Genomic DNA, 20,676 nt, shown 5'->3' with positions numbered 1-20,676 from the left:
GAAAAATTGCTAATTGGAAAAGCTATAAGAAATGTAATTCTTTGATTTTTTTTTAATTGCAAATGTATTAAAGTAGAGGTCTCACATCATGATATTTCTTTCTGTGTAATTAGCTTTCTGTATAATTTAAGCGTGTCTATTTTGTGAATGTGAGACCCCAATAAAATAAAATGTTCTGGAGCATAATTTTTGTGTACAGCTTTTTAATGATGATAACAGAGTTTCTGTAAAAAAGCTTGGATAACGATGATTATATTAAGTGTACTGATAAAAAGATAAAAGGATCTGATGTGGGGTTTAGTTGCAATTTTTAGTGTGACAATATGGAGTTAACAATTTTCTTTCTTCTCATAATGATAGCACCATGTTTGCAGCTACAAATTGTCAATTTCCAGTCCTAACTTAATCTATTTTTTTAATCTTCAAAATCCACAAAATGTAGAACAAGTTATTTCATTAGAAAATCAGTCAAATTTTTAATCTTTTGTGTAAAACATTGCTAATTTCATGGAATCATTTAGACTGGAAGGGACCTCTGAAGATCATCTTGTCCAACCCCCTGCTCAAGCAGGTCAAATTAGATCATGCTGCTCAGGAACTTGTCTGGTCAGATTTTGAATATCTCCCAGGATGCAGGTTCTGCAGCATCTCTGGGCAATGTTTTCTAATATTTTATCACCCTCATGATATCATTATGTCATGATACCATTATATCAAATCAGAATTGTTTAGGATCTTCTTCTGACTTTTGTCCCTTGCTGTGTTGTCCTCGTAGAGTCCACCTTCAAGAAGAGTCTGCCTTTTCCAGTATGTCAGTGTCTGTCTTGTATGGCGGAATCCAAAACTGAGATCAGTACTCCAGATGTGGTCTTAGAATGGAATAGAGGGGAATAATTACCTTGTATTCATCTTGTTAATGTGGCCCTGTATGCACATGGCCTCTTTTGCCTGGACTAAACATTAGGGAATGGGAAAATTGTTGTAGGAGTTTAGGCACGTAGAATGAGAGGCATAAGCCTTAGCATGGCAAGGAGTACAGTGGGCAGAATATGGGCTTTAGCTGTCAGGTGCTACTCCCAGTTCTCTTGCTGGGAGCTTGGTTGGATCAAGTGAGGTTCACTGTGCTCCATCTTATCCAGCTATATCACATGGTAGATGAAGAAGGTAAGGAACTGTGTGGGAATTCTAGATGGAATATGCTGGGTCCCGGGACAGTGATTTCTTTGCTCAGCACACACACATGTGCGGTTACAGACCCAGCCTGAATAGAGGGACTGTGAGTGCCACGCAAACTTGTATTAGTGAGGTACAGGAAGCTCTGGACTATATGGTCCTTTCCCATTCCCTGTTTATCTAGCTAAAACACAATTATCTTTGCCGTGGTTTCCCATGTATAGAATAGGGCTGAAAGCAGAAGGTGTGAGGTAGGAAATGCTGTCATCAGTCTACTGTGAGGACAAATTTGCAGCTGTTTTCAAGGCTTCTAAATAATGCAACCCTGAAACTATCTCTGTTAAGAAAGAAGAAAATTTTATAGTAAAGAAATAAATATTTCACTGGATATTTTCCTTTGCTCTCTAAATGGCAGCTGTCTGAAGCTGCTCAGAAACAGTTTTGGATATAAGTATTATAACATAGAGCTGTGGAGTCCAGACAAACAAGCGTTATCTTTTAGCATCTATCAAGGCCTACCCTGCATACAACATTTCCAAAGTATGCCCTTCTTCTCTGCCAAGAAATTTTATCTGGGCAGAATTGTAAGGAAAGTGGAAATTTTCTAGGATTTCTGGATGAAGGTCTGTGTGTATGTCTGTGTGCATGCACATGCATAGCCCAGCTGCACAGCTTTATGCACAGGTATTTCTGTCTGGGAAATGTGGCAACACCGCACATGATTCTGCTGTTTATCACTTGATAGCAAAAATGCCACCTGTGGGTACCTGTTTCTAAGTTGACAAAGATATTGTGTCATATGAACCTTGAAAACTATGGGGAATTTGCTTGCCTGGTGTTTCAGATCCTATATCTACAGAAGTATTTGCTAATTATTGCCCCTTCCTCAACATAATAGCAATTTTCTGAATTCGTAAGTGCAGCACAGATTTTTATGAAACTTGCAGTTTTGCCTTTACTCCAATGGTTTTGGTTTGTTCTCACTTACACTTTAACTATTTCACCATAACTTTCATTAGATGTCAGATATTAAAATCATTCAAAGAGATCAGCCATTTCGTTACATAGAACAAAAGCCACATTTTGTTATGAAGACATTACTGGCAGAGATTCTTTTTTAACTTTCTGTGCTGTTTAACAAGTAATACTTTTTTAAAAAGGGTCTATCCACATAAACTACACATCTGTATCTGAAGTTCCACTGCATAAGTTTTAAATGCAGTATTAACTTGATCTTTTGCATTGTACTTTCAGGTTCGTATTTTTACCTATCTGATTGGGAGAGAAGCTGCTTTTGCTGATAACCTGAAGTGGATGGCCTGTGCTAACAAAGGTTAGTTAACCTTCAACTCTGAAAGCCTCATTTTCAAAACCCTGTTACCGAGGTTTCCTGCATATCTGACCATTCTACAGATAGGGTGTCACTGGCAATTAATCAGAGAGGATGGGTTGTTTTTTTCCGGGAAAGTAAGAGACATTTATCTTGTAGCATACAATTTAGGAAGCTGAAAACCAATTTGAAGTGTATTTTTTTTCGTAAAATATGTATGAAGCTTTTAAGCTATGTGATCTTAAATTTTTGTTCAGAGAACAAACTTTAATTTCAAAGCATTTGTTCTATTATAGCGGTTACTAGTCAGAGTTAGTTTGGTTCCTAAGAACATTGGGTACAAGTCCTGTGGAGTTAGGCACGGTATGTAAAACATCAGACACCCTGTCCCTTGAGGACCTGACAGTGTAATTGAAAAACAGTTTTATATTCTTTAAGGAAGGAGCATTAAGAGATGTAAGATGCTGAGATACGACAATAAAAGGATTGACTAATATTAGTAAGAATGGTTCAAGGAAAAAAAAACCAAAACCAAACCCCTTATTAATCTTCAGGTTTTCCTTTTCCTTTCCTCTTGGAAAAAAAATGTTCTTTTTTTCTGTTGTGCCACATTACATTATGATGAATTGCATCAGGTGCTATCCATTTAGTCATTATTTCTTTAACTACTGTTATGTCCAGCTGATGGAAATTACTCAGTTTGAAGTCTTGTCTTAATCAGCTAATATTACACCATAATTTAGTTTAAATAATAGTATAAGAATCCTTTGAAGCATCTTTTTGAAGGCAATTTAATCAACAAAATCTTTTAGCTTTTTAGCCCAGCTCTACAGATTCATAAAGATCTAAGTACAGCAACTCAGAAATTAGGACCAGGCAATAGAGACTGCCTTAGTAGGTCATCTGGTCCACGTCTTCCTTGTTCCCAGAGGGGAAAAAGTGGTCACCTTTGTCATTTTTCAGGACTACTTTGTTCTTTTCAGAGCTATGTTGCTTTGAGTCAGAATCTTATTCATATGAATCAACTAAACAGCTTAATTACTGTTTCTCCATTATTTTTTTCTCAGTTGTATAGTTACAATACCTGCTTTCTGACACTTTACAATGCAAAAATCTTCTACCTTTAATCAGTAATTAAATACTTTTTTTGCAGCTTTGAAAATCACAATTGGAAACAGCATAAGTCATTTTGTCAGACAGTATGGATTTAGATCATTTTCCTACAGTATTCAGTTAACAGCTCATCCATTTTCTTTTAGTGAAATGAAGGATTACAGCACAACAGATGAGTGTAGTAAAGCTGGTCTTAAGATTGGCTGAATGGCTGGACTGCAGTTTACTACTTACATGGGTGGGCTGAAGTATGTTGTCACTGAGGGTCAATAAGCCTAAAATCAATTTTCCCTGCAGTGATTTTCCCCTTGGAAGAACAACACAGATTAAGGCTGTTTGCAGTGTTTCCAATGACTGGACTGTGGACAGCAGTCCTTTCCTTCAAAATGGGTCACAGGGGAAATTCATACCACTTTGCAAAACTTCTTTAGCTTCTAGATTCTGATAGTGAAACCTTGAAAACCCCAAGCATGTTTTTCTGTTACATTTTTATGTATAAATAGGGCATATCTAGAGGGAGTTGGCTTAATGAAGCAAAACACCAAACCATTTTAGATACGTTAAAACATTCAAGAACCCCAAAGTCCCTCTAGAGAGGTTTGTGAAATTTGCAGTGATTTACTCTTCTGAATCATAAGCAAGTGCACGTAGAGGAAAAGAATAGAGATTTACTAAGATTCTGAAGTGAACAAAAGTAAAGGTTTCATAGTGCTTAGCATGTGTATGCCATATTTTAAAGTAAACAGGCACTGCCTTTCCCTCAGCAGTCACTTCCAGCAAAAAGCTGTAAAGATGGGAGTTAATGCATTACATACTAACAAAACAGCCAGGATTAAACTTTTTTTTCAGGAAAATTCTCTTTTGTGTTAGTAATTTGACAGCCTCTGTTTTAATTCTTACTATTTTAAAAAAAATTTATTATAGGTCATCACTTTGCTTGGCGTATTGTAAAATGGACAAAGGACAGGATTCATCAGTACAAAGGAGCAGAGGCTGAGAAAGCAATGTAGAGAAAAATGTGCTGCATATTGGAGGTCTGATATGCAACCAGGCTCTAACTGCCAGCAGAGGACGGATCAGCCCTGAGGCAAATTGTGCCCCAGCTGTAGCAGTTTATAGACTATTGTATTAGCAGAGAAGAGTTGTGTACAGGAAGCCCCAGTCACATCCATTCCCATTATTAGCATGACCCCAGCACCTCGTGCACTGTGGGCTCTTGTAGGGGGTGGCAGGCAGCCAGTTAGAGATACTGTTCACCTGCTTGAGAGGCCTCATAGGTGGGGGGGCAGGGAGGATATTCTCCATGAGAATTTTACAGCTGCAGTGAAACAATGAATTCCCTCCTTCGTCCCTACCCAGAGAGGATTTTTTAATTCCAATATTTTATTAGTTGCAAGAACATTGCATCTATTTTGCACAGTGTCCAGGAAACAAAAAGTGCTGCACTCCATGTAAAAATCTGTTGGAGGCATTTTGAAAAGTTATGAGTCTAATGCTGGACATTTTAGAGAAAAGTAACCCATTGAAAAATATTGCAAGGACTGTGTAATATAGAAAGGCAGCCCACTTGCAGAGCATAAGTGTCTGTCTTTAACCACATTATTATACATATCTCACACTTGTCATTACCAAATATTACCCAGTTCCTTCATGACTTTTTCCTGCTGGGGAGGAAAAAAAGTAGCACTGACTGTACAGAGCTTGAAGATGGCATAATTTGTACACCAGGGAGCTGAGAAGCAGGTGTTAGAATGCAAAAATTTAAGCATGGGTTTGCTGCTATTGCCTACATGGCCTCAGCAGCTGTTTTCAAGAAATTCAGAGCATGTCTTTATCTGATGATTAAACTTTGGCATGGGAAGAGTAAGGTTTTTAAATCCATGGGGTACCTCCGATCTCTAGATAAGAGAGTTAAATTTAGCAGTGCAGGAAGCTAATTTTTGTGAGGTTTGGCATTTGTTACACATAGCTACAAACACATGCATCATCAAAAGGCCTAAATATACAGTGAAAATGAGCTAAGATAATGTTACCTAATGCAGTCCCTAGCTATCGTATAGTAACATTTGGTAGAGTTTTCCCATTAGGAGAAGATAAAAAAAATAAATATTACAACAAGCATTAAAATATGGGAAATGTCATTTATGTAGCTTTTGCAATTCCTTTCACTTTGTTGTAAAGAAAGCTAAAAGTTAAGGAAAACAAATTTTGTAGAAAAAAAGTAAATAGATGAACCATAAATTCACAGAAGATAGGTAATTGTTCATATTACATGAGTTATGGAAACTGTAAAGTCATTGTAGACTTTTCTAATGTGAGCTACAAAAGCACAAACCATATTTATAAGGAGATTAAACAGACAAAATCTTCAATGCAAGAGAGGAACTCTTCCCAGAAATAACAAATTAAACCCACCCCTGAGACCACATTATAAAAAACCTAGAAAGAATCCATATGGTTGTGTCTTATAACACCATTTAATCTAAGTCTTGTCATTTACATATCCTTAGCAGCAATTCTTATATTTAACTAAACCTGGTTATTTGAAGCAACCTGATTAAACGGAATAAAGTCTCTAACACATTCTTTCTTTCAACTTTTAACCTGTTGCAGCCTGATACATGAATAAATCTGTGAAACACAAATATGATTAAAAAAATTGGATTTTTTTCATACTAATCCTTTTTTCTTCCACTTGCTAACCTTGGTTTCTTTAGTCGTCATACTCACTGGGCAAGGAGCACTGCATGGCTAGCCTGCAACTACATGCATGCCAGCATACATGTGCTGATTTACCATCTGGCTACTTCCAAATAGGACGCTTAACATCACTTCTTTCAGTCTCGGGGTAGTCACAGATTTTTGCTTGTCTTTGAGACCTTTATTTTTTTACTAAGTTGATATGAAATTGATTCATATCTACTATCTCTTTCAGTCTTAGGAAATTAGGCTAAAAAGTTCAATTGTGGAGTTTAAAGATATGGTTTGCAAGTACTACACCAACAAATAAATACTTTGTAGCATGCTGTCTGGAGAGTTCCAAGTTGGCTGTGATATGACAGCATGCATTCTCCGAAATACCACAAAGAGAAATACCTAATCTAATACACATCCATATGAAGAACAGTTGCAAATAAGTGCTCAAGTAGGTGTCTCTGCTCATGTGGCTGTACTTGATCCAGATGGATCTCTTCTAAATAAAGGAAAAGAAAAAATAAAAGAAATATCAGCATTATCAGTATCTTGTAACATGTTTAAACCTGTAAGGTACAACACTGGAGTGTGTCAGGTTGGCTTTGGTTTTCTGTTTCTTTTTTCTTTGTTTTTGTTTGAGTAATCTAGCTAATTTTTTTGACTTGAAAAACTGACATAAAAACATTTCAGGAAGCAAGCAGAACACATGCTCATTTTACAGCAAGGTATTCTTTATCCCAAAGGTAATTTATAGGCTATTAAAGGATTTTTCAGGCATAGACATCCAGGAGCTTCTTAAATGAGTCTGTAAAAGAGTCTTTAAGGTTTTGATTTTAATGAAGGATGGCATTAAAAAGTGTTAACTAATTGTGATTTCAACCTGTATGGGTAAGAAAATACTGCTTGATTACTAAAGACTTTTCTATCACCTTAGATACAATATAAATTTTTTTTGAGTAGTTAATCTCCTCTGACTTTTCAGGCATTATCTAATATGCTCATATATATAAAGTGTTTAAGTGCAGGTGTTGTCCTATTGCTCACTGTACACTACTCAGTGCAAGCAGATCTCTGCTCCACCTGTAATTTTGGACACTGTTGTAAGAGAAGTGCAAGTACTGGCATAACATGCACTGAAAAGTACATGAGTTCAATGCAACAAATAGCATTGGAGTGGTGATGTAAGATTGCATAGAAAACACTGAAATAAAGCAGTGACTACATCTACTCTTTAAGGTCAACCAAAAACTTGTCCATGGGGACAGCTGAAAGTGTGTGTGTGGTAAAAGGAGAAAAGGAGAGATGAATGTACGTTGACATCCCCAGCAGAAGGCAAAATGCTGATTAGTCTATTTGTGCCTCTGTTTAATTTTTCTGAATTTCTGAGTGGCCTGTATTTTTGAGTATGTAACTTGAAACACGTGAACAGTGCTGAATATGGCCTCTGAATATTGGTTCTCTTTTAAGCTTTCTGAAATGAAACATACCAAAATTCAGGCACTCTGAACTGGTTTAGGAAAATGTAGGTCATCAACTGTAAAATAAGTGAGCCACACAGTTCTGAAGTATTTTGAATCCTTGATTAAAAACATTATAAGCCACAATGTGCATATAAACATACATACATGTATTTATATAATTTATGAGGTTCTCTATGTGAATAGCTCATATTGGCAAATAATCATATTTTGACTAAAGATTGACATTTACATCAAATTAAAAGGACCAGATAGTGAAGTGTCCCTTATTACTCACAGGAGGGAGAAACCCATACATTGACTCAGGAGACTCAGCAGTCCCCAAATTGGAGCAGGCAACATTTCAGAAACAGTAACTGGAACTTCCTGTGTTCCACCTTGTGCCCATTGCCCCTTGTCCTGTCATTGGGCACTATTGAAAATAGTCCAGTCCCATCGTCCTGACACCCATCCTTTAGATATTTGTAAGCATTGGTGAGATTCCCCCTCAGTCTTCTCTTTTCCAGGCTGAACAAACCCAAGCCTCTCAGCCTTTCCTCATATGGGAGATGCTCCAGTCCCCTGTTCGTCTTGGTAGCTCTCTGCTGGACTTGCTTGAGCAGTTCCCTTGCAATCTTGGCAAAATCAGTCCTGTCTACAATAAACACAGCTCAAAAGTTCTTTGCAGCTGCCATGTTTTCTGATGAAGCTCCACAGAAGTTGTGATCTTGTCAAAAGACAAGAAAAGGCTTCTTTCATGAAAATTCCATATTGGACTTTCTCATTAAAGAAATAGAAAGTATATGAAGGGGAAGTGTTGCATTTAAATAAGGCCTGATGAAACCGTAGCCTTGAAGTTTGTCAGTTCTTCATCACCCTTGCACAATGTAGGCTCCAGATGCCAAGTTCGCAATGTATAAAGATAGGTGACATCTAAGCACTGGAAAGGAAGTGGTGACAGCTCAAATAGCTGTGGCCTCTGCTGTTCTCGATGCTGTCAGGTTGTAGGAGATGTTTTAAAGGATTTACAAAGCTGTGATCACTAAGCCAAGCAACTCTAGTTGTAGACTATTTTTTCTGTGATCTATTATTTGTAAATAACTTATTGTTATTTTCTGATGTTTAGACACATTCTATGAGGATGAGCATTTTGGAGCACATGCAACAACTGTTTTGTTGTTGCAGTTCTAATCTGTAATGTTTCTTGAAACTAGACAAACTGTATGAGACGTTGTTGGATAAAGTTAATACCAGTTCTAACTTTTAAAGTATGCAGCATTTGAAAAAAAAAAACAACAAACAAACAACAAACTGCTTTACCATTAAACAACAAAAGTTTTCTGGAATAGAGAGTTTAGGACAGGCAGTGCAGTGGATTATAACAATATTGGGAACCCAGTCCTTCAAATTTGGCCAAAGGTTTCACCAGTTAACAACTGTTTGAGGCTGCTTCTTATGAAACATTGCTTTTTTGCATTTCTTCTTTGGAAACAAACAAACAGAAAGTATGACAGACATAAAACACATCATACTCCTTGTTGCAGTCTTCCTTAATTTGTTCTGTCTGGTTTATAACTTGGAATTGTGTGTTTTCACAGGATTTTTTACTCAGATCTCTACCTTAGCTGATGTTCAAGAGAATGTTATGGAATATCTCCATGTTCTCAGCCGACCAAAGGTTATTGACCAAGAGCATGATGTAGTATGGACTGAAGCATATATTGACAGCACTGTAAGTCTGCATGATAACGCATTTAATATAGGCTTACTGCATATCATGTGGAATCAGCAGCAAAACTGTTGCGGTAGAAACACCAGTTGTGCATCTGATCCCTGTTGCTGGAATGTGCCAATTCAGTGTAAGAATCAGGACCTGACATGTTTATGTTACAAGTAAATAATTAAAGATTACTGAACTTGAGCAGATATTCATACATTGTAAATTACATAGAAAATAATGAAACAAACATGAGTAACAGCATAATTTCAACATTGATGATCTCCAAATGTACATTTATTTTATTAATCAAAAATGGGCATTGAACAGAAATTTATTAGAATGAGTAACTTTTTTCTATATGTTTTAGAGCATGTCAACGAATATGTTGGTACAAAAGCATAGACTGATAAGAATCAATATTTTTAGTATATAAAGTTGGGTCAACATCTAGAGGACAACTGTGATGTCTTGGGGGAGGATAATGAGAAGACTCTGCATTTTAAAGTGGATTGAATGGGTGATATGCTAACAAAATTATCATAAATATCCAAATTTAATCTGACATCCTTGTGAAACATTAGAGTTGAAGCAGAACATTCTGTTATGCAGTGACTGAGCACTCAAGATACTTCTGTATCATTTGTGTAGCAAATAATCAGATTTTCAGATAAAGATGGTTCATTTTCTTGGGTTCATCTGAAATAGCTTTTAATATATTTTTCTTATTATGTCACTCTTGATCCATTTAAAATACTTTTGTTTGTATATTGTCAGTAGAACAAGGGTTTATACCAAATACCTGTTATTTAGTACAAGTGATGCCAAGTATTCAATATAGAATCATAGAATCATAGAATCGTTAAGGTTGGAAAAGACCCTGCAGATCATTGAGTCCAACTGCTAACCTGTCACTGCCAAGTCCACCACTAAACCATATCCTCAAGCACCATGTCTACTCTTCTTTTAAATACCTCCAGGGATGGAGACTCCACCACCTCCCTGGGCAGCCTGTTCCAATGCCTGACAACCCTTCTGGTGAAGGAGTTTTTCCTAATATCCAAACTAAACTTCCCCTGGTGCAGGTTGAGGCTGTTTCCTCTTGTCCTATCACTTGTTACTAGGGAGAAGAGACCAACACCCACCTCACTACAACCTCCTTTCAGGCAGTTGTAAAGAGCGATAAGGTCTCCCCTCAGCTTCCTCTGCTCCAGGCTAAACAACCCAGCTCCCTCAGCCACTCCTCATAGCACTTGTTCTCCAGACTCTTCACCAACTTTGTTGCCCTTCTTTGGACACACTCCAGCACCTCCATGTCCTTCTTGTAGTGAGGGACCCAAAACAGAACACAGTACTCAAGGTGCGGCCTCACCAGTGCTGAGTACAGGGGCACGATCACCTCCCTGCTTCTGCTGGCCACACTATCCCTGATACAAGCCAGGATGCCATTGGCCTTCCTGGCCGCCTGAGCACACTGCCGGCTCATGTTCAGGAGGCCGTCACCCCCCGGGTCCTTTTCCTCCAGGCAGCTCTCCAGCCACTCCCCCCCAACCCTGTAGCGTTGCATGGGGTTGTTGTGAACAAAGGGCAGGACCTGGCACTTAGTCTTGTTGAATCTCATACCATTGACTCTGGCCCAATGATTCAGCCTGTCCAGGTCCCTCTGTAGGGCCTTCCTGCCCTCCAGCAGATCGACACTTCCACCCAGCTTGGTGCCATCTGCAAACTTACTGAGGGTGCACTCAATCCCCTCATCCAGATCATCAGTGAAGATACTGAACAGGACCGGCTCCAACACTGAGCCCTGGGGAACACCACTTGTGACTGGCCACCAACTGGATTTGACTCCATTCACCACCACTCCCTGGGCTCGGTCGTCCAGCCAGTTTTTAACCCAGCACCAGAGTGCACTTGTCCAAGCCATGAGCAGCCACCTTCTCCAGGGGAATGTTGTGGGAGACAGTGTCAAAGGCCTTACTAAAGTCCAAGTAGACAACATCCACAGCCTTCCCCTTATCCACTAAGCTCCTGTGCCTTTGAGACTTCCTTCTTTAATAACATCCAGCCTCCTGGACTCCTTTGCCCTTCAGGACTGCCTCCCAAGGGACTCTGTTAACCAGACTCCTTAACAATCCAAAGTCTGCCCTTCTGAAGTTCAGGGTAGTGGTTTTGCTGACCCTCTTCCTTACTTCTTCAAGAATCGAGAACTCTGTCATGTCATGGTTGCTGAGCCCAAGACAGCCTCCGACCACTACGTCATCCACGAGGCTGCCTCTGTTCGTAAACAGCAGGTTCAGTGGGACACCTCCCCTGGTTGGCTCGATTACCAGCTGCATCAGGAAGTTATCTCCCACACACTCCAGGAACCTCCGAGACTGCTTTCTCTCTGCTGTGTTGTATTTCCAGCAGATACCTGGTAAGTTGAAGTCTCCCACGAGAACAAGGGCTAGAGATTGTGAGACTTCAGCCAACTGCCTGTAGAGTACGTCATCTGTCTCCTCATCCTGGTTGGGCGGTCTATAACAGACTCCCACCAGGATGTCTGCCTTATTAGCCTTCCCCCTGATCCTTACCCATATGCACTCAACCTTATCATTACTGTCATTGAGTTCTAGACAGTCAAAACACTCTCTAACATGCAAGGCTACCCCTCCACCTCTCCTTCCTTGCCTGTCCCTTCTAAAGAGCTTGTAGCCATCCATTGCAGCGCTCCAGTTGTGCAAGTCATCCCACCTTGATTCTGTGATGGCAACCACATCATAGTTTCCCTGGCGCACAATGGCTTCCAGCTCCTCCTGTTTATTGCCCATGCTGCGTGCATTGGTGTAAATGCACTTCAGTTGATCTATTGATCTCTTCTCCAATGCAGGCATGCCACACCCAGACTCATTCCTAGCAAGCCTGGTTTTATCCCCTTCCCCCTTCGTATCTAGTTTAAAGCCCTCTCAACGAGGCCTGCTAACTCCTGAGCCAGAATCCTTTTCCCCCTTTGTGACAGGTGAACCCCATCTGTCTCCAGCAGGCCTGGTGGCATGTAAACTGCCCCATGATCAAAAAAACCAAAATTCCACTGCTGGCACCAGCCTCTGAGCCACGTGTTAATGAGATGGGACTTCCTGTTCCTTTCTGTATGTCTCCCGGCTACCGATGGGATGGAGGAAAACACTACCTGCGCTCCTGATCCTTCAAGTAATTGCCCCAGTTCTCCAAGTCCTTTTGATTGTCTTTGCACCTCTCTCAGCTACATCATCAGTGCCGACCTAAACAACCACTAGCGGATAATAATCAGATCCTTTTACCAGCCTAGTAATGTCCTGGTAATGTCTCTTATCCTTGCCCCAGGGAGGCAGCAGACTTCCCTATGGGATGGGTCTGGTCGGCATATCGGGCCCTCTGTTCCCCTCAGAAGGGGGTCGCCTACGAAAATTACCCTTATTTTTTTCTTACCAGTGGCCATTGTAATGAGTGGGGCTGACTGGTTCCCTCTAGTCAACCCCTTGGGTGGATCATCGTCTGTATCTTCGCCCTCCTGGCCCTCAGGTTTCCAAGCCTCATACCTATTGTGTAAGGGCACCTGGAGGGGCGAAGTCGGCCGAGAGAGGATTCGCCTACTGTGCCAAGCAAGGATCTGCATCCATCTTCCGTCTCTTGGGTCCCCTCCCTCTGCCTAGTGGCATGAGGGCAGGGGAGCCACTCCTTCTCTTGATGCTTCTATCTGGTGTGCTTGTCTCAGGGGTGGTAGGGAGTGGCTCCACCAGTCTATCTCCCTCTCACATTCCCTAATACTCTTCAGTCTTGCAACTACTTCTTCCAGCTCTGCCACCATGCTGAGCAGATCCTCCACCTGCTCACACCTCATGCAGGTCCTGTCTCTGTAGCCCTCCATGACTGGAGCAAGGCTCTGGCACTCCCTGCAGCCAGACACCTGGGTGGCTGCATGTTTTAGTGGGAGTTCTGTCTGCATTGCCACATGTCTCCTGGCAATGGCTCTTGTCCGAGTGAGACCATGGCTAAGTCTTTTCCGGGAGAGCGTAGACCACGAGGAGAGCTTGCCAGCTGCCTGCTCGCCCTGCCTGCGTGAACTGCCATGCAAACTGCCATACCACGCCCTGTTTGCCCATCCTCTTCGCTGTGCTCCTGGTCACTCATGCTCCCTAGGGATAGAATATCACAGATGACTACTGGCAAAACTGTTTCTTTGTTTTTGTTTTATATTTTTACTTTCATGAAGATGGAGCAAGGTGAGAGAGTTTCATCAGCTTCACTTTGATATCTGGGAGTTTTTTGTTTGTTTGTTTTGTTTTGAGACTGTAATGCTTCTAGAAGGTTTAATTTTAAATCAAAAGAAAAATATTCTAGGAAAAACCCACCCTGGGAATAGAGTTTTTTCTTTATTTTCACATTTGCTTAGGTCTTTTCTATTCTTCAATTTTGGCCATGAGTAATGTAAAATAAATACTGAAATAGCAGTTATGAAGGAGAAACAACAATTTGCTTGGAAATATTGCTTTGGAGGGAATTTACTTATCTCTGTTTCCCTTTTTTTAAATAATATATTAATCCAGTCTCCCCTTTGTTCTCTTTCTTTTATTGAAACATATGCATGAGATGAACAGAAACTACCTGTTACCACTGTCCCTTCAGAGCATCCCATGAAATGGGGAGGTGACTAGGAACACCTACTTATTCGTTTCTTGCTTTTATATGCTTGAAGTAATCAGTGTGTGTATATGTTGAAGGGAGTTTGTGTATTTGCTAGAGTAGCAGGAAAAGATCCATGTGTTGTTTTAGTGTAACTCCCCTCCTTTTCCTTTGCCTCTGAATCTTGCATTAAAAGTGTTGCAAACAAAATCTTCCTCCTTTCCCCAACACCAGGTCCTCCCCTTTACCTACCAACGAAGTACAAAGTGCTGTTTCAGAACTAATTTTACACTTTACTCTCTCTTTCATCTGTTAATCTGTATTTTTTCAGTAATTGCAGGGAGAAAAATATTCAGAAAAGTTAGTCTAACTTTCAATGTTTCTCCTGTAGTGAGTAGAATGAACAACTTAATGTGTGAAATACTAAGTGAATACAGCAGGGGTGAGTAAATGCAAGTGAACTTAAGAACACTAGAGGGAGCGTAGAGAAGGAATCTTGAGAAAACAGGAAAATAAAAAAAAAAGGGCGCTGTTAAATGCTTGAATAAAGGAATGTTTAAATCCAAACAAAAGCTGTTTTACTGCTGTCAAAATACTTTCATGTTCTTTTCTTTCTCTTCCTTTCTCACTCTCTTGACTAAGGCTAATTAATGTCACTATACATACTTTTATATTTATATATCTCTCTATACACACATATACACACACGCACTCATACATACTCACATGCACACGCATATTTTTAAGTGTCTAAAAACTCCAGTCAAGACCCTAATAGGTTGGATATTATAAGAAAATATTTAAAAATAGAGTACCATGATCTACTTAGTTGCAAACTATCTTTCTCCTCCCTCCTTTATCCTTCTCCCCTCAGAAAAACTCATAGACAAAGGAACAGGAAAAATTAGGGTAGCCACATACAAAACTTTGGAAATAGCAATGAAGGGAACCTTGTAACAAACCAGATGTGCTTCTGCCTCAGCTAAAGCTGCCTGAGTGTTATTTTCAGAAACGGATTCCCTGGCCATCTCTAGTGTCTTGGCATTGGAAGTGCCATCTAAATAATCCTCTCCATCCCATAACTTGATTTTCACGGACATTTTGTCTCCCTGATCCTCTATGGCTGCTGCTTACACCTTGCCAGGTTAGAAATAGTAGTGTATTTCCAGACAGCTTAAACGTTCTTATTATGGAGCTGCATCAGAACAGCCATGGCTATATTCTCAGGACTATATATACACGGTTGTAATCAGCGTCACTCTGCCCTAACAGCATGGAGTTTACTTCCCCATTCCCTTCTCACCAAATATCACTGCTAATTGGCCAACTGTGCTGTTTCTGAGCAAGCAATAGTAGGCTGGAACAAACCAGGATCTAGACAGAAAGAAGCTGGACAGGAATACTCTTAGGATACAAAACTTTTCCCCTGAGGCCTCAGCCTGTTCTCATCTGATATTTGTCCAGGACAAAGTCACCTCTTAAAGCCAGAAGTTAGGTCATTTAAGTGTTTGATACCATTTAGGAATATTCCCACAATAATTTTGTTACTAAAACAAGGCATCTAATTCCTGTGTCTGTTCACCTTTCCTGTAAGAAGGTGTCTGCAAAATGTTCATACAGATACCTTTTCAGCCTAGCTTTGACACTCTGAGGTGCTTCGCTTACTGTTAGAAAAAGTATGGCATTTACAGAACTGGAAAGCCTTGGCAAAGTATCATACGCAGAAAATGTAACATGGAGGAACCTGTATGTGTGTCAAGTCTGTGTTGCTTTTGACACTGTCAGGATCACATCTCCGATAGTGGAAGGGATTATAAAGCAACTGAGACTAGACCTCTCTGAGTGAATCCTTACTTTGCAGGCAACTGAACCTTCCTTTTTTCTGCCCCTAGACTTTGCTCTCTCCCTAATGTTTCCTGCCTTTTTGAAGAGGTAGCCAGCCAGCTCCTAGAGTCAGTTTTAGTTACCCTCCATCAGAAAATTCTTTGTGTTTCTTCCCTTAAGGCCAGGATTTCATGTTGGAAACATTCTTGTCAGTGACTCAAAGCCTTATTTCTTTCAAAGAAAAGATCTTTTGACATAGGAGTGATGTAATCTTAAGAGGTGTCACTGATTCTCAGAGAACCTTAACAGATTTCTGAAATAATTTAAATTTAGGTCTGTGGAGAACTGGGCTGATTCCTCATTGTACTTGATTTAGTAATTTGTTTGAGAAATAGTCTTTACAGGCTTATCTGGGGCTAATTCTAAAGTCAACTTCACAATAGTTGGAATGCTAGTCCTGTAATAGGCTAGTACCTTAAGTACTGCTAATAACCTCAGGCTAAAATGTTGAGATTGAAGTATGTGATATATGCCAGCCAGTGTCTAGTGTTCTGCTTCAGAGTCCTCTACTATTAAATTCCACACCTTTTCCTATGCTTGGTCTCTTTTCCATTTGTACTTCTCTAGTCAGAAGTTTGATGTGCTCTAGACGTGAGTAAGCTTTAATTGGATCTGTGCAGTTCTACTGTCAAGAGTGAGGGGGCAGCAGATATGTTTCTTGATTGTAGAGTCTAATAGGAGAAGAGATTGTCTTACTGCCTGTTCATGTTCAGCTGTATAGCTTAGAGGTTCGGTAAGGGCTAGCTTGGACAGTGGCAGATGGGATACGTGTACAGTGGGCCCTAGACGGTGAGGTCTGGACAGCACTCCAACAGACCAGTCTCGACATAACTTTTCTGCCTCAAAAGTAGGTCGCATTTGGATCTGATATCGCTGCTTCAACATCACTAAGGCCTACAAGTACATAATGCTTCAGAAAATAAAATACCTTTATGGGTGCTTAAAAATAAAGCTGGATTTCTAATCAAAAGCTTCCAAAGGTATTTTTTCCTGAGTAGAAAATAATTTTAAAAGTATGAAAGTATTTCAGGGAGGGAACAATTTTAAAGTGGTCAGTGACTTCTTTTAAGCATTTGTGCATCTATAGCAAATCAATACAAGTTAATATATTGGGAGGGAAAAGGATAATTGCCTGGGCATCAGAATATTCAAGTGAAGTAATGCATAGAGGTAGTCTATGGTAACAACTGGAATGTGGAGAAACATTACCTTTTGCAGCAGGAAAAGAGAAAAAAGACTAGACTGGCCCATGAATCGCACTGTTTAAAAGCTTGCAATTGAGAATTTGTTTATTGGGGCATATAATTTGACCTACTTGGACCTTTGTTGACACTTACTGCTGAAATTTGTTTCTAATAAGTGTACCTGAATATATTCTCTGGAGCTAATGCACCGTTGAGTTCATCTCCTTCAGGCTATTAGTTTCAAGCTGTGAGCAGATTCAGGCATACGTTACCATGTTGGCTCTGTTCAGTTTCCAACTGGAGGATTCCTTTGCATAGAAAGAACAAATTATTATTTAATTTAATATTTTGAGATGACTGTCTGGTGCTTCAGAATTTAATAGTTCATTTTAGAAAAAGCGTTCTGAGTCATTACAGGTCATGATTCATCATAATATGAATGGTGAGTGGTTTTTACTCTTTATACTTTTCTTCAGTGTTAAGTACTATATGTTGATTCTTCATTTGCATTATCCCCACCTTCTCACAGACATACATTAAATTATGGGTTTTAGTACAATTCTACAATTGCTGTTAAAAAAAAAAAAAGGAAAATATTATATACCTCTTTTCTTTCTTTTTTTTTTTTTTTTTTAATATTTTTTTGAAGCAGGGATTTTCTGGAAATACTTTCTGACCCAAGAGGCTGATACTGTGCTAGTAAGGCAACCTGTCCAAGAACCTTATTTCCCCTTTATGGGGGTAGAAAATTGACATAGCTCCACTGAGCTAAAGCCTACATTAAGTATTTCTGTAATGCGTATGATGGACGTTATAATTACATTATTACATATATGATCAAACAATTTCAATTTATTCATCCTTATCCATAAAAAGAAAAAAAATCAAGTACTGTGTAGGCATACTTTTTACTTTGGTCCAGGTTCTTTGCAGAAATGCAGTAGAAAGTATAGGAACTTCATGCTTCTCTGATAGCTGTCACATTAGAATCCAAATGTTTTAAGTACAGAAATTTAGATTCTGGGATACAGTTCTTTGTCAAAGGATGAATTTGGAGCCAATTCCAGAGAAGCAAGGGAAGCTGTATCCATGAGCATAATGTCCAGAGATATAATAGAAAGTCTTACAGACTGAAAGCTATTATGTTGGCATTTTTTTCCATCCGGGAGTTTCTGGTGAGTTACAAAAATGCAGTTTAGCACTTCTTCCATTCACACAGTTTTCTTTGTGTTCAATGCACAGAAGAGCTTTTATGAAGTAACAAAAATTAAATAGTACCCTATTTCCACTAGCTTCTATTCCCACAGATATCTTCAAATACTTTTGGTGGCACAAGTTAATTGTGCTATTATAAGAAGTGGATGTAATTAGCATTTTTATCACAGTAAAAGGTTCCCTGGGCCTCTATTTCAAAACTAAGTTCTAGATTGTAGTACTGGTATGCATTAACATGCATCAGAGTGTTCAGAATGCTCATGTATGTCTACAGCAAGTAAATATTGGTAATCACTGCAGAACTGAATGTCAGGAAATGTTGTTAATCAGCAGCTGTGAAAAGAAAATTTACACACAGGCAGTCAATGTTTAAATTAAAAAAAAAAGTTTTAAAATCTACAAATCTGTGTTGCTTTTTTTCCCCAATCCTACTTTGGACTTGGTTATATTCTCTGTTCTCTTGATCTCTAATAATTTACAGCTCTTTATCAGAGGATGTCATCACCGCTGACTGACTCTGAGGTTCCCATGAGAATTTGCTTTTCTTGCTTTGACATTTGAGTGAATTGGGTTAGGGAAGGAAAAATCCCATGCATGGATATCAGGCTTTCCATCAGGTAGGTTTGTTCTTAAAATTAGATTCTTCAAGCTTTGCTTTGTCTCCTACAGTAGTGGTCTTTTGAAGACTCTGATATGGGAGAAAAACATAGAAACTAGCCCAGGGACTGCCTTCTTATCAGTGCTTCAGCCTGGATTAATTTTCCTGGAAAAATATACTGTCTCTGACCATTTCATCTTTTTTGAAGCTTCTGTAAGGGCATGATTGCAGTTTGAAGTTGCAGACCATCTGGTCCACCAATTATGGTCTGCTGTACTTGCACTGGGATCATATAGATCTGGAACAGTGCTTGAAACATTAACGATGGTGATCAATGCAGCTATTTGTACACACAATAAGAAAAGATTATGCAAGTATTTATATGTAGGTGCAACATCCCTTTATGCTGATGATTAATGAGCTGTCTGTGGAAATCTTCATTGACAGTCCAATAAGAAAAAACCTTTGAGACAAGACTTTTATGAGTTCTGTGGCCAAAATTTTCCAGTTGCTATAATTAAGTATTCTTGTTTTCTCCTAAACATCTCTAATCTGTTTGTTTTCCTGCTGGATCTAGAATAAATGAATTACCATTAACAACATTAACTGTTTCAAGTTCAGTAAGATCTGTGTCAACTGTCAAAACATAATGAGTACTCAAGATAGTAAATGAATAAACCTCTCAACTGAATAGAATTAATACACTCTCATTATCTTTCAGATGCAGCTCAAAATAACAATGGATGTTGCTCTTTTTTGTTAGAATGTGCACATCTGATTTACTTATGTTAGGCAGCAGGGTGCTAATCAGTGCAAGGAACACTGTGCCACTTAAATTTGAGCTTAGAGCCCTTGCTCACACACCAGTACAAGAGTCATGGTGCACTGTGTCCCAAAAAAACACACAAAGTGAGACCCCTGAAATTAAAATTGGGATGTGCAAAGGAAAATAAAGTCCATAATGACCTAGTGGGAATATGGATACTTTAAATAAGAATGATTTGTGCATTGTTCCATGCAAACACAGCATACACAAATAAGGACACGCATAAGCATAAATAGCACCTATGCACATGTATGTATGTATATGTGTACATAGCAGCTTTTGAAGTAAACTACTTCATTTGATAAATTACGTTTGCTTTATTCCACTGCTAGTACCGGAACTTTTGCTATTAGGGCAATTTTCAGTGATTGCATTAACAAAGAATATTACTACAGAGAGCTAATTGCTAGTTGTCAAAGTAACTAGAAAAAATGTAGTAAGGAAATAGCAATATTTATTTTAATGAATTAACACTTCTCATGTGTGTCACTGTATATGGTATTTACACTATAAAATGCTACATGTGATACATCAAAAAGATGTTTGAAACATCAAAAACAAAAACAAAAGCCCTGCACTTAAAGAGGAACATAAAATTTCCTGCTGGGGATGTGGAACATGGAATGCCATCTGTATTATATGGCACTGAGAAAACTGATTATGTTTGGACCTCTATTTCGTAGCAGATGGGTTCATTAAATTTAATAGCCTCCAGAGCCTTTAGAAACAGTGTTAAAAACATGTGGAACATGCTGAGACACTTCACTTCTCGCCCCACAGTCATTATAACTCTGGCACAGACTATAAATATTACAGTACTTTATTTCCATTGAAACAGACTACT

The 20,676-nt window shown here is 39.1% G+C and overlaps 1 protein-coding gene across 2 annotated transcripts in view; it reads left to right on the top strand.

The window, feature by feature from the left end:
* CACNA2D3 (calcium voltage-gated channel auxiliary subunit alpha2delta 3) overlaps positions 1-20,676 on the top strand; it is a 486,549-nt gene that overhangs the window by 304,376 nt on the left and 161,497 nt on the right. For both annotated transcript variants that reach the window (XR_012661052.1, XM_075096179.1), the window contains exons 12-13: positions 2,428-2,506; positions 9,366-9,499. Coding sequence is in view for 1 of the 2 variants with exons in the window: in XM_075096179.1 (XP_074952280.1) it covers positions 2,428-2,506; positions 9,366-9,499 (213 nt within the window). In the remaining variant the exon portion in view is untranslated. The remainder of the gene's footprint in view (positions 1-2,427; positions 2,507-9,365; positions 9,500-20,676) is intronic.

This window comes from Phalacrocorax aristotelis, chromosome 6 (genome assembly GCF_949628215.1).
Source record: "Phalacrocorax aristotelis chromosome 6, bGulAri2.1, whole genome shotgun sequence".
Classification (NCBI taxonomy): Eukaryota; Metazoa; Chordata; class Aves; order Suliformes; family Phalacrocoracidae; genus Phalacrocorax; species Phalacrocorax aristotelis.
Note: the sequence above shows the minus strand (reverse complement) of the source record. Positions and strands in the feature narration are given on the sequence as shown.